Here is a 14,180-nt window from a genome sequence, read left to right as displayed (position 1 = left end):
GGCCTGGCTACCAAAGGTGTTAATGGGATACATCAAACGCGGCTTAGATCGAGTGGAAATGGGGTCTCCCAGCCGTGCTGTCAACCGTGCTGTGACTTGGTCAGGATCACTTGTGGCAGCCATCCAATATTGACTTAGACATGTTATTAGTAATGGGCAGGTGGGAGGAATGCAGTGTTGCTTGTTGCTTTAGTCGTTTACCTATTGTTATTATATAAATCAAGTGTAATACATACTGTGGTATGCATGACACAGTGCGCAGCAAAATCACAACACACGTAGTACTGGCCGTCCCTCATTGCTCCCAACTGGAGTCGTCGTTGCTGCGAGCACTGTCGCGAAGTACATACCCTGTCCTCTTGTTCGGCATTCGTGCCGTGCTAATCACACCGCCTCGTCCACAGAGAGCGTCTTGCAGAAATTCCGTAAAAGCTTCAGTTTACGGTTCTACAAGAGGGGCGCGTGCGCGGAGCCTGCGGCGCCTTCCTGCAGCGCGTCGCCGGCCGACCGCCGCCAGGAGCCGGAGCGGGAGCCGGAGCCGGGGCCGGAGCCAGGGTGTGTCGACGGCTCGGAGCCAGCCGGCGGCGGCGGCGCGGCGGCCGACGGCGTGCAGGGAAGGCCGGCCGAGAGGCCCGACGAACGGGGCGGCGGCGGCGGCGGCGGAGGAGCCGGCGCCAGGGACGACTCGGACACCGAGAGTGGCTTCAGGTGAGGCGCCTGGGGCGGGGCGGGGCACGGCGCGGCGCATGTCGACCACTGACATCAGAGGGGGGGGGGGGGGGCTCTGGGAAAGCGTGGGAGAGTCCGAGAGAGGCGGTAGCGGTGTGGGTTGGGGTCAGACGTGGAGTTTGGCCGTAGATATGTCGGGCTGAAAGGGAGGAGGTCAAACGCACATCCGGGTAATTTATATGTAATGAATATCAGCTTTTGTTGATAAGTGGGGCGAAAGAGATAACATGTCATGGCTGCTGAGCATTTAGGTCCTCGTTTTTCTGGACGCATGAACCCTTGCACACAGCGTGGCATCGGTGACCAAATGGTTGTCGTTTCGCGTTTTGCAGCAATGCACACCCTGCGCTCACAGCGTGCGGTGCGGCAATAACTCATGCGCTTGTGCCATTATTGCCCAGAATCGGATTTGGAGCGTGTAGCGGCGGCATTGTATGAGCCGCAGATTACGCTTCAGTCTGACGGACTGTGATCAGGACCGAAACATCGTGCCATTCAGCGGCTTGTTGACGTGGGGTCGACCTTGCGAAGGGCAGAGCCCTTGAACAGTCGACAGCAACAGCTAACCTTACCGTGACTGCATCAGTTAGTGCAAACAGTTGTATTTGACCGCACTGGCCTCCGCTTTTTCACCTGACACTGAATGCACTGGCCTGTGCACCGAATGCGCATTTCGGTTTAAAGGAGATGTCTAGTGATGTCGGCTCATGATAGTGTTAAGCATGCTCACGGCCAGATATTGACTGGATTCTCCAGGAATTGTGTAGTTCATGGTATTAAATGTCGTACGAAAAGTTCCGAAGTTAATGTCCCTTCAGGAAAAGCGATGTGGGCAATGCAATGGTCGGCCTACCTTACAGTGGTGATAAGCTATTCCCCGCCACAACTATAATGAACGATAATCACGATAAACAGACGTTGCCCGCTTGTGACCCGCGTTGCCGAGTCCGCGTTCCCCGCTGCCGGGCGCGTGCCCCGCCTGACGCCCACCTGCCACCGCAGGCTGGTGCCGCGCGCCTGGCGTTCTAGCAAGGAGCGGCGCCGCCGGCTCAAGAAGGAGGCGCGCAGCGCCAAGTGCTCGAGCGCCGACAGCGGCGACAGTGGCATCCAGATGGAGGCGGCGGCGGCGGCGGCCGGGCCGGCCGAGAGTCCGAGCGTGCGGCGCCGGCTGCGCAGCGCCGGCGCCGCCGAGGAGCCGGCCGGCGCCGAGCCGCGCAGGGAGAAGCGGCCCCTCTCCGACATCTCCGGCAGCTCCATCATCGAGGAGATCAAGGTGAGAGATGACGAGGTTGGGCGGGGCGACGGGGAGGCCACGGTCCCCGGCGCCGGTTTGATGGACGGATGACGTGGTGTGATGTCCGTTCTCGGTTAGAACGGGGATAATTTCAATCTAAAGCGTCCACCCTGCGATGAATCGCTGTTGCATGGTTTTGCCTTGCTGATTAATTGGACGCGCGCATCGATGACGATGAATCAGGGTTGATGCAAGGTGCCCTTCATAGGTTCCTTTGTCTGGTAATGCGCCAAGCCAGTAGACTTCAGCTGTCGTGATCTGTTGTGGTTTTAATACTTCCAGGTGCAGTTTATAGAGAAACGATATTTCAGTGGACATCTTGCATTTTACCGAAGACAGTTCCTTGGGTAGCATTTATATTGCAGTTTAGGAGATAATGAATTAGGCTACTTCGTGCATGAGTGAGCGGAAAAGTTGAAGTAATTTCCCCAAAAGGGGCGAACGACCGAAAGTGTTAATGTTTTACTGTGGCTCTCTAAAAGCGCTGTCAGGGAAGTGTTTCACGGTGACAGTAAAAACTGTATTTATGACCCCAATTCCGTCTCAACGGCTTCCCTGAGAGACTCCTTGTTCAGAATGTGTCACCCTGCGATGGAATCTGAGCAAAAGCCGAGAATTCTTGGATGGTTTCTCCGCCTATGGAGAATTCGCCGTTGCGGATTTCTCTGTTCTTATGAAGAAACCATGAAGTTACATTAGATAAGCACGTGCCTCAGTCTAATCGCCGACATCTTTCCGCATGTCAGAATCAATCTAGAATCACAGAGTTTCAATCGTACCATACCTTTATGAGCGACACGTGTGCATGTGACCGCGCGCCGTTACGGACGCTAGATGCTGGCCTGACAAAGCCAACAAAGGCCGCCCCACCAGCCGGTCACCAGCGCCGCCCCGCCGGCTGCGGCCGGCCGGTCGGCGGCTCCCTCCACCGTGTCGGCAGTAGATAGGCGGGCGGGGCGCGCCACTCGCGTGCGTGCGCGCCAGATAGGAGCGCAGATAGTGCGGTCCGGGAGTCAGGGCGGCTGGCGGACCGATGACCTCTGGCAGGGAAGGTCACGGTCGGAGGCGGCCCTGTGACCCGACGCGGGGACAGTCACGGCCGACGCCTGCTCCACACGGGGTCAGCGGCACTGGCAGTCATGCGCGCGCTGACTGAACCGGCCGCGGTCATGACGGACCGACGACGCCTCAGCCTCAGCGGCAGCCACCGAGTCCTGGCGACATCCTGCTGTCGCTGGCAGCGGCGGCGGCGGCCGTGTTCGTTCTTGTCCTCGCCGAAGCTGAGGACGAAAGCTGCGCCCTCCATCGCGCCAGGCCACCGCTGTGACGTGGCCGTCACGTGACCGGTCGGTGACCGGCGGCCGGTCACATGACAGTGTGACGCGGCTGAGCGGCATCGTGACGGACGGCCGGCGCCCGCTGCAGTCAGGCCTCTGCAATAAGATCCCCGCGGCGCCCGCTCTTCCCGCCTGGGCGGTCGGCAGGCGGCGCTGTGTAACCTAGCAGCTGAGTGCGCCACACAACCCCGATGACGACACGGTGACGACGGGGGCGTCGAAGCGGCACGGGCCGCTGAAACTGGCCGCGCACCGGCGACATCGGGAAAACCGGGGTGGCAGTGTTATCAGTGGCAGCCTGTGGTGGAGCGCTCGCGGCTCGTGGGAGCGTTGATAGGCGCTGACGGTCGACACGATGGGCTAGGCGGCATGGCCCCGCTGTTCACAGCTCGGCGTCACAACAGGCCGTCTGGACGGTAGCAGCGCCCAAACACTGCCCGAATCACTAGCGGCAAAACTATCTCTGAAAGGCAGCAGTCGGATCCGCACCAGCGCGTCGGAGCGCGGCCCCCGGCTCGCCGGCGGTCTGACCGGGCTGCAGCTCGCGCCAGCCGGCCGGCCCGCGCCGGCTGACCGTCCCAAGTGACGTTCCGCCGCGGCCGGCGCCCCGGCGGCGGCTGTTGGCCCTACAGACCGCAGCCAGCTGACGCCACGTCCGGGACGCCGGGCCGGCGGGGCGGACGTGCTCTCCCGAGCCGGCCGCCGCGTAGAACAGTGCGGAGGAGTGTGACGCCGCGCGCGGAGTGAAGGCTCGTGCCTGTGGCGGGCCGCGAGAGGGACTGGCGGTCGCGCCGCGCGTGTCGTCATTTGGCGGAGCCTTGCCGCGTCGCAGCGGTACTCGGCTTCCGACGTCATCTTGTTTGTTAGTGGTGACGTCGCTGGAAAGTGCGTAACGTCGTTCGCCTCGCGGCCCGCGGTATCATCTGTGGAGCGGTGCGTGGCTTCTGATCTAACTCCTGGTATGATCGCCCCCCCTTCCCCCCCCCCCCGCATACACTTAGTGTTGAGCCATGACACGCTCCTGCTTGGTCGGCTTTCGTGCCCTGCGGGCCGCCTCACTGCCCCGTCGCCTGGCTGCCCGCTGGCAGCGCCGGCTGGTAAAAGTCTCCCCGTGGGACTGTCGCCGAGGCCGGCGGCGCGGCCGCTCGCGGTCGTCCGCCGACAGTCGATACCACGCTTTCGCGCGCTCCCAGGCCGCGCGGTCCGCGCCGGCCGCTCGCCGAAAGCGAACTCGACACGCCCGTGACGGCTGCAGCCAGCCAGCTGTGGTCGGGCGTCGGGCTCGCACCTCACGGGCGGCGGCCGGTCGCGGCGGGGTGCGAGGCCATGGTGACGTTCCGCTGCTGCTGCGTGTTTTGCGTTGTGTCGAGTCGCTGTGGTGTGGCCTCGCCACCGCTTATCAGCCACTGCCGCTTATCGGCTGGCCGTGGCTGCGTCCCCGGCCGCTTTGGCAGGACGCTGTGTTGAGCTCCGCGATGCTGTGCGTAGCAGCGTCGTAGTGCTGTGACGTTGTGTGGAGCTCTGTGATGCTGTGCCGAATTCTGTGACCCGGTGGATGGCAGCGTCGTAGCACTGTGACGCTGGGTGAAGTTCTGTGACGTGCGGAGCCTTGTGACGCCGTGCTGAGCTCTGTGACGCTGTGCTGAGCTCTGTGATGCTGTGCGTAGCAGCGTCGTAGCTCTGTGACGCCGTGCGGAGCCCTGTGACTCAGCGCGCTGTACGGCTCCGCGCGCTGTCGGTAGGCGGCCTTCTCGGCATCTGCGATGCTTCTCGCCGCTGACGTGGTCAGGATGTCGCCCCCGGGCCGGTACCCCTGCGGTGCAGAGCCGGATGCTGCTCCGCACCGATGCGTCACATAGCACGCTGATTGTCGCGATGTCCGGCGTCCGCAGCGGTGCGGCGTCGGCCCAGACGCCGCGCGAGCTGCGGAGGCGGCCGTGCTGCCTTACGCACCTGTGGTCGGTGTTGTCATTTAGTTGGTCGGGTCAAGGAACGGGTGCTAGCCATCGTGAGATCTACATGACGCTGGTCCCCCCCCCCCGCCCCACCTTCAGTGCTGTTTCGCTGAGAATGACCACCGCGGCTCGCTCCCCCTGCGTATGCGCGCCGCCTGTGTGTGACCGACGTGTGACCCGCGTCCGCCGCTCCCAACAGGCGGGCCTGCAGAGTGAGGTAAAGCGGCGCAGTAAGCTGGTGCGGCGGACCCACTCGGACCTCGGCAGCGACCTGGTGCGCGGCTACACCCGCCAGATGTCGCAGCCGGCGCCCATCAACGAGCACCCGGCCACCGTCGGCCGCCGCCAGCACCACCGGCTCAGGAAGAGGTCAGGGCCCGCTCACGCACGGCGGCCGGGGGAGGCGCTGTTGCTGTGCCGCGGAAGTCTGGCCGCCGGGGAGGACTAGGGACGACCGTCGAGCAGAGGTTGACAGCCCGGTGCGGGGTGGCGGTTGTAACCTGTCGTGACTATCTCCAGATCAGCGCCATAAGTCTGAGGTTGGGGAGCCAGAACGCAGTGTGGTGAGAAGTGAACAGGGCTGGGAGGAGGGCGGGACGTCATTATAACGGCACGGGCAAACTAGCGTTCTTTGTGCGTGCAGCGTGGCTTTGCTATCTTGATCTAGATGACCGGAAGGCGCTGTTGAGCTGCGAGCGGTCATTGTTCCCCGGGTGTGTTTGTGATGGCTGGTGACCGATGGTTGGTACGGTGTGTCCGCCGGTGCATGCATCTATCCAGACAAACACTTCATGCGACTCCTGCACCTGGGAGACCGCGGCAAAACAAACACCGCACGTCGATCCACTCGTGGGCCGTGGAGCCTGTCAAAAATCACACTCGCAGCTCTCTCGTCACTTCAAGTGTGGGCAGACGCGCCGCAGAGGCCCCTCACAGCCGGCTGCGACCGCTGCTCGTCCGTGTCGCGAACGGTCGCTGATGCCCGCTCACGCCTGTCGTCCGTTGCTCAGCAGCCTGGCGCGCGCGCGCGGCACCTCGAGGCTGCGCCGCTCGCTCTCGGACCCGAGCGTGGCGCCGTCGCCGCCGCGGCCGCGCCGCCTCTCGCCACCCGTGGCCGGCCACGCCACCGACGACGACGCCATCTCCGAGTCGGACGACGAACTGCTCTCGGACGACGAGGGCCGGCGGCGACCGGTGGGTGGCGGGCGCTGGCGGCCGCCGGCCGGACGCTCTCCGCGCTGAGGAGCGCGCCGGTCGGAGGCGAGCGTTGTATATTTGGCACGGATGGGAGGTTGTCGGATGATGCGCCTGTTTGACGGGTGGTGCGTGGTCGTTATCATGGCCGTAGCGTTCCGACAGACCAGCCGGCTCATTGCACCGTGTGGCGTGGTTTATTGCAGGGCGGGCCGCTGTGGGCGCTCTGAGCCCGCGCTAGCTAGCCTCTGTGTCCCCCACAGTGGGATGTACGGTCCATGCACCGTCGACTGGCGCCTCGTGCCCCGTGAATGGATCCTTGACCAGGTATGGTCTTCCTATGGTCTTCCTATCCCGCTGCCTCCTATTGTTTGTGCCCCTCCACGTGTCCCCAGCGCGGCGCCAGTGCTGGGCAGGGCCTACGCAGCACTAGATGCCGCAACGACACGATGCTCTGCCGAGCAGCAGCCGCCCAGACCCTCGTCCTGCCGCTCTGTCCCCCTCCCTGACTCCCTGCCTGAACCCCACACGGAGCGTCGCTGCTCGCCCCTCCCTGACCGCCTCACCGACCCACCTCTGATCTCCGCTCTGAGCCCGCACGAGCCCCCGCCACAAGACGCTCCCTGCCCCTGGCGCTGACCGCGGGCCGCGTCCGGCAGCTGGGGCGCATCTTCGAGCCGGCCGAGGAGTCGGTGGTGTACGCCGAGGCGCACTGGGACTACATCACCCTGGACCCGGACGAGCTGGCCTTCAAGGCCGGCGATGTGATCGAGGTGCACGACTGCTCGGACCGGCACTGGTGGTACGGCGCCCACCAGGGCAGCCAGGGCTGGTTCATGGCCGCCTTCGTCCGGGTGAGTGCCGGCCGCACGCCGCGCAGAGCGAGCCGGGCCCGACAGCGGCCCGCTGGAGATGAGAACACGAGAGTAGGGAGGAATGTGTGCAGGGTGTGACGGGTTGGGTGTCTCAGGGTGTGAGTGGCGGACGTCGAAGGCGTGGTTGGTACAGCTGCGAGCTGCACAGTGAGGCCCGCGTGGATGGTTGTAACGACCACAGACAAAAAACATTCACCGGCGTCCGCATAACATTGGCCAGGAAGCCAACTCTGCGGCAGGAATGGCTGAACACCGCACCGCGTTTGACCAGTTTGCCCGATGCGCGGTCACGTCCCGGATCTCGTTTGGACCCGTGGCGTGACCGCTGACCCCGCCCGCAGCTGCGCGTCAGCCAGGAGGAGACGGTGGAGGAGACGCTGGACGCCATCCGGTCCGGTACGGCGCGACCGCAGCTGGCGCGCAAGCAGTCCATCTCGCTGCTCTCGCACGACCAGGTGCGCGCCAAGGTCGTCATGGAGATCCTCAGCTCCGAGCGTGCCTTCGTCCAGGACGTCGGCAACGTCATCGAGGTGAGGCAGCGGCTGCTGGCCCGCGTGACCGCGAGCCTGGGGTGCGGCCGGTGTCGGATGTGTTGGAGATGGCTGCTATGCCTTGAACTGGTCGGTTGCTTTGTGCGGGTGTAGAAAAGAGTGGGCAGTTGGACCTGGCTTAGCATCCTTTGCTGCATTAATGTGTTGCTTGTTGGTGAACGTAAACATGTGTTTGAGCGCATTTGCGCAAACGTGTTCACCCTTGTCGTGCATGCACACGCTACCAGTGTGTGGAGCTCATAACACAGTCTCCACTTGGCTGCTTGTCGGGCTTTACTGGCCTCACACCCCAGAGGACCATCCTCAAGCCCAAAGCCGCGGCCTGTAGCGCCACGAGCTATACGACCCAAGCCAAGCCACCTGAAACCTCTCACGCTCCCTACACTGCCCGTCGGTGAGCTCGGCGGCGGGGCCGTGCTGGCGGGGCGCGCGCGCTCAGTGGCTCCTCGGCCGGCAGGGATACCTGCGCCAGGTGGTGCGGCGGCCCGACCTGTTCTCGCCCGAGCACGTCACCTCCATATTCGGCAACATCGAGGAGCTGCACCGGTTCCAGTTTGAGTTCCTGCGCCGGCTGGAGAGCCGCGTCGACCGCGCCCGCCCGCACCTCAGCTGCATCGGACAGGTGTTCGTCGAGTTTGTAAGTGTCCGGAGGAGCTTGCTGCTGTGGTGTGTGGATGCGTGGCGTTTAGGCCCGAGGTGTTTGGGGCGGATGTGAGCGGGCTGAACTGGCTGTTTGCTAATACGCTGATCCGGAGGTGCTGCGTGCAGTTGTTGAAGTGACCATGTTTTGTGCGAGTCCGTAGTCTGCCGCTGGATAAGTGCCTGATGCCGAACAGCTTTCACGCCTTGTTGAGCACGCCTTGTTCGGCACTGTAGCTGGCGGAAGGTGGTCGGTGTAGCAGTGTTGCCTTCAGCGCGGCAGACTCGTTTCTCGATACGTGGACTCCAATCCTGTGTGGTGGTCGATTTCGGCAGTGATGGCTTGTGGCCGGAGGTGTCAGGCAGTCTCCGGTGATTTTGAGCGCGATCCAGGTCACGTTGATCGACATTGGTTGGGACATGTGTTTCCCGAGAGCGCGCTGCTTTTTGGGCAAATTTTTCCCAAAGTCCACGTCACAGCGCCATGGTGCCTCCCTCACCCTCGGTGGCGCTCCGGGCGATCTAACCCCCTGACCCCCTGGCCGGGGCCCGCCGACCGGCCCCGGGCCGCCGATCTGACCGCCTGACCTGGCCCCGCAGCAGCACGGCTTCTCCATCTACGCCGAGTACTGCAACAACCACCCGTCGGCGGTGTCGGAGCTGCAGACGCTGTACCAGAACAACCGCTACATCCACTTCTTCGAGGCCTGCCGCCTGCTGCGCGACATGATCGACATCTCGCTCGACGGCTTCCTGCTCACGCCCATCCAGAAGATCTGCAAGTACCCGCTGCAGCTGGCCGAGCTGCTCAAGTACACCAAGGTGAGCTGGGCGGCGCTGGCGGTGCGGGGGCCGCCGTGCGCTTTACACTGCTGCGCTCGGGTTTGTCGCTGGGACGGTGGATGTGACCGCGTGCTCCGTTGGCACAGCGATGCACGGAAGGCCGGTCTCTGGGCCTGCCAGCAGCCTGATGGAATGAATAAGCGCTTTGCTGTCATCGTTGGCGATCGGTGCTGACTAAAATCAAAACAAACACTGGCGGGCGCTTTCCCCCCGGAGCCGTATGAAGAGTGGCTCATGCTCGAAGCACCCTGATATTTCCGACGTAAATACTGGACGCTGCTTTCGGCCGGTGGGTAGGGTGGCGACGCAAACGCCCGTAACGTTTTCGGACGTCACATGCATGGCCCACCTTTCTGCGGGTGTGGCGATCCCTGACTCACCCCTGACCCGTGCGGTGACGTCACGCGCGTGCGCCCTCCGGCAGGCGGACCACCCGGACTACGAGCACGTGCGCCAGGCGCAGGCGGTGATGAAGGCCGTGGCCGTGGGCGTCAACGAGTCCAAGCGGCGTATGGAGAGCCTCGAGAAGCTGGCCGCCTGGCAGATGAAGGTTGAGGGCTGGATGGTGAGTGCGCCGGCGACGGCGGCGGCCCGGGTGCGGGGCGGAACGGCCGGGGTCCGGGGCTTGGTGACCGCGCCAGCACGTCAGCCTCGAGCTGGGGGCGTTCGAGAGGGCGGGTGAGACCTGTCCCCATGGGCAGATTGGGCTGCGGGAGTTCTCCGCGGCCAGCCCCTGGTCAGCTCCGCACGTTCCCTGGCCTGCTCGCGATCTGTAGGCGGCGAGGTCTGTAGATGGGAACCGGTCTGCGGATCAGGACTGTTTATATAACTGACGATGAAAAATGGATGTGGCTGTGGCGGCTTGTGGTTGACGGCAAAAGTAGTTGGGGCTTTGCTTCTGCGATTTGTCACGATAATTTGTCTGCTCACGGGACGGCATAGTTCCAGATGCCGCCTTTTAGCGCCAGGGGTGCGATATTATCTATTTGCGCTGTTGCTGGGACCCCACGACGTTGCTGCGTCTCTGTCTGTTAGGTATTTGATTTGACCCGACTGCGGGTTATATAGACCGCTGATGCGACGCTCCATCGAATCTCATGGCTTTACGGGTGGGCTAATGGGTTAAACTGCGCACTGACGACCCCGGCATCGTGATAAACGACAAGCTGCGAGTCCGGTAGCAGGCCGTGGTGGTGATGAACGTCTCACTCTCATGAAGGCCGTACTTGAATCATTAACTCAGTTCTGACGCCGCCTTTTCCTTCGACGCAGGGCCCCAACCTGCTTGACACGAGCTCGGAGCTGATCCACCAGGGTGAGGTCAGCAAGCTGACCTCCTCCAGCTGGTCGAAGGAGGTCTGCACCCTCTTCCTGTTCGACCACGTGCTCATCTACTGCCGCAGGGTGGGTGCTGTACTGAGACCCGGCTGTCCATGTATGATGGTGTTTGAAAGAGTGAACCAGCAGCCTCACAGATGCCGGCGCTCTTTCCTGCTGATCTGAATCGGTACATTTGTGTCAACGCTCAAACCGCCCCGCCAGTGCTCATGATTCAAAGCGACACGTCTCCGTGTCACCATAGCCCACGCAGTGTTCCGAAGGGTCACGAGGATGAGCCTGCCTTGCGGGCGGGGCTGGGAGGCGGGGGTAGCGTGCGCGAACCCCGTGACCGGGTCTGAGCCGCGCTCCTCCGCCCGGCAGGACCTGCTGAAGCGCAGCGTGCAGCAGTTCCGCGGCCGGATCAACCTGGACACGGCCCAGGTGGTCGACCTGCTCGACGGAAAAGGTGGGCGCTCTGACCGGGCTGTCGTGCGCTCCGCCCTGCCCGCTGTCATGCTCCATTGGCTGTGCGTCTGTGAGCAGACGCGACGGGGGAAGGGAACGGGCGCAGGATGACGACGCCTGAAAGCCGTGTTGTGTGCGTGATTGCGTGTAGATTTATTTGGATTTGATTCATGTGGATTCATGTGGACATGTGGATTGGATGTGGTCCGTCGCTAAGATCTGGTGGCCGGGGCGTCCGCGCGAACGTCAGCCTCGCAGCCCGCGCTCGTGAACAGCCGCTGGGCTGAGTGGGGCCGGCGGCGGCCGACCGGGCCCGCGTGACCCGCTGCTGACCCGCCCCTCCCCCCCCCCCCCCTCCCGCACAGACGAGTTCTCCGGCGTGACGGTGCGCAACGCGATACGGGTCCACTCGCAGCTGAAGAACAAGTGGTACATCTTCTGCTGCAAGTCCGAGGACGAGAAGCTGCGGTGGATGCTCAAGTTCCGGTGAGAGCTGGGAGAGGACGTGGCGCGCAGAACGCCGGCTGGCTTCTTGGCGCGCTTGGCGTCTGCCGACACTGGATTGGCGTCTGCCGACACATTTGTTGGCCGTGTGTCAGCCAGCGGGCGAGATGGCTGTGAGCCAAAGTAACCGCTATCATTACTGAACGCTGAAGAGGCGGGCGACGCGCGTGATGTCTCGGTGAGTGTCGTGACGTCACCGCCTGTAGCGCAGTCTGTCCCCGCCGAGCGCCGCCCGCCGTCGGGCCCGTGGCGGCGTCAGAGCCAGAGGCTGACACTTCCGGTCGGGACCCGCAGCGAGGAGCGGATCCGCGTGTGCCGCGACCACGAGAACGGCTTCCGCGTGTCGGACAAGTTCCGTCGGCTGGCGCAGATCGCCGCCCGCAACCACCAGAACACGCCCAAGAAGCCGAAAAGTGAGTGTCGGGCGTGAGGCTGGGCGGCTGGAGGAGGCCGGCTGGCTGGCCGCACTCCCCGGTGGGGCAGCGTCGAGCTGCCGCTGTGGGCGCGGTGCTAACCTCGCGGCAGACTGCTGTGAATACCGCCGGCGCGGAGCTCCTCGGCCGCGGTCCGCTGGTGCACGGTGTGCCCTGCCCGTGTTGCTTGCGAGTGGTTTGCTGTGTGAGTGGGTGTGTGCACGCTCCCGCTGTGGAGCAGGAGGTCGGCACGGTGGGCGGATGTGCCTGCTGGCACCGAGTCTCTGCGCCGGCGCGGTTGACCCGGACCGCGTCGGTGATTCTTTGACAGGCTCAGAGCGGCTGGCGGGTCCAGAGACGGCTGCAAGGAGTGTGCATGATGTAGATGTGCACATGGCCCGTTGGTCCGTGGTGAGAGGGCGCGTGAGGCGTGACCGGAGGCTGTGTGCGCCACCTGGGTGGACCGGTGGAGAGGCGTGACCCGCCAGGACTGCTGGCTGGGTCGCCGCGCTCCGCCTAGCCTCCAAGCACGTCTGTCTGGTGTGGCCCCACGCGTGGTGTGACCCGCACGCAGCCTGCCTGGGTGCTGCCGCCGTCACCGCCCCTCGTACTCCCCCCCCCCCCCCTCCCCCCACCTTCTCCCTACCGGTCGGGTCTGACCTGGCCGCACGCCGGCCCTCTCCGCAGCCCAGCACCCCCGGTACCGCCAGCAGATGACGCTCTCGCAGGCTGAGTTGCTGCTCAATGAGGCTAGTCCCGCCCCCGCGCCGAGCCCAGAGCTCGCCAAGCGCAAAGGCAAGTGGTGCCACCTCCCGGCACCTATCGACACTAACAGTTGGACTCGCTCCGCCTGGCTTCGCTTTGACACTGCTTTTCCTAACGTGACCGGTTTCAGCTGCTCGGGCGTGGCGCGATCTCAGTGCGATCCTGTTGTACGTCTGCTATGTACTGTGGCTGCTAAATCCCATGTCCAGCTTTTGCCTAACAGTGTTTTTGTCCTTATTGTGTATGCATATGCCTATTGCTAGGCATGCATGTGCCTGTTTGTAGTTATTGAACTCATCTCTAGCTCCAAGACTCTAACATAGATGAATTAACCTAGTTACCCTATTGCAGTTAACTAGGATGATACTCAACTAAATAGGTACATTTGGATCATTAAGTGAGACCTAGCAAAATGTTTCCAGGTGTTTGACCTCAAGATGAAATATATACCATTTCCTTGTGAGTTGTTTGTTTCAATGACTGTATCCATGTGTTGAATGCAACTCGTGCTTATGATATTTGATAGCAGTTCATGGTACAAATAACTTGTTTGAGAGTGGCAAGCTTGCTGATTGTGCCTGTCATGAAGCATTGTCACCACTAACAAGCATCTTCACCTTCTTGCAGGCACGTGGTTCAGTTTTGGCAACAGCAAAAAGCGGAGCCGAGCCGCTCCAAACATCATACACCACGCTCATCACCTAATGTAGTCATCCTAGTTACCATGGCGACGGGCTGCATGAAGAGTGGCGCGCGCCCGGCCGTGCGGCAGACTTGTAGTGCCTTCGATGGCCGCCAGATGGCAGGCGCGCGTGACGTATGCGTCGGTTCCATCCATCATCTGTGATTGCCAATGTGTATGTGTGATTGTCGTTGATCATGCAATATTTATAGACGCCGAGTGATTGATGGACTTAGTAGCAGAATGCGGACGAACGTTTTTACCTATCTGCATATCGCAACGTGTGCTGCCCTGACTGGTCTTAGTCGTCTTTTATTGTTCTTTTTTGTTTCACCTGCTGTAAATAAACGACTCAGGGCGCGAAATATTCGTATTTTTGACACATCACGATGACGAAGTGTCGTGAACAGGATTCATTAATTCATTTATTCCGAGGTCTTCCGGTGATTCACGACAAAAACGAGGTTCAACCACTCTGTGTCAAATGGGGTAAAACTATTCATAAAAACCGCGGCTGAGATACATGCACACGTCAAACAAAAGGAGAACACAGCAACGCACGCGCGCGCGGGCCACCCGCCTCAGCCAGCTTGCCCCAACCAGTGTCGGCGTGC

At 62.4% G+C, this 14,180-nt stretch overlaps 1 protein-coding gene across 1 annotated transcript in view; it reads left to right on the top strand.

The window, feature by feature from the left end:
* Positions 1-13,933, top strand: part of LOC119110143 (rho guanine nucleotide exchange factor 9) — a 30,639-nt gene extending 16,706 nt beyond the window's left edge. Inside the window, exons 4-19 of the mRNA XM_037233879.1 lie at positions 405-708; positions 1,732-2,002; positions 5,515-5,684; positions 6,329-6,347; positions 6,390-6,509; positions 7,169-7,363; positions 7,726-7,914; positions 8,393-8,572; positions 9,175-9,396; positions 9,842-9,982; positions 10,690-10,821; positions 11,119-11,203; positions 11,568-11,688; positions 12,001-12,119; positions 12,807-12,914; positions 13,512-13,933. Of these exons, the coding sequence (XP_037089774.1) occupies positions 405-708; positions 1,732-2,002; positions 5,515-5,684; positions 6,329-6,347; positions 6,390-6,509; positions 7,169-7,363; positions 7,726-7,914; positions 8,393-8,572; positions 9,175-9,396; positions 9,842-9,982; positions 10,690-10,821; positions 11,119-11,203; positions 11,568-11,688; positions 12,001-12,119; positions 12,807-12,914; positions 13,512-13,594 (2,459 nt within the window). The 3' untranslated portion in view covers positions 13,595-13,933. The remainder of the gene's footprint in view (positions 1-404; positions 709-1,731; positions 2,003-5,514; positions 5,685-6,328; positions 6,348-6,389; positions 6,510-7,168; positions 7,364-7,725; positions 7,915-8,392; positions 8,573-9,174; positions 9,397-9,841; positions 9,983-10,689; positions 10,822-11,118; positions 11,204-11,567; positions 11,689-12,000; positions 12,120-12,806; positions 12,915-13,511) is intronic.
* Positions 13,934-14,180: the final 247 nt, after the last annotated feature.

This window comes from Pollicipes pollicipes, unplaced genomic scaffold, assembly GCF_011947565.3.
Source record: "Pollicipes pollicipes isolate AB1234 unplaced genomic scaffold, Ppol_2.1 Scaffold_7231;HRSCAF=8579_pilon_pilon_pilon, whole genome shotgun sequence".
Classification (NCBI taxonomy): domain Eukaryota; kingdom Metazoa; phylum Arthropoda; class Thecostraca; order Pollicipedomorpha; family Pollicipedidae; genus Pollicipes; species Pollicipes pollicipes.
Note: the sequence above shows the minus strand (reverse complement) of the source record. Positions and strands in the feature narration are given on the sequence as shown.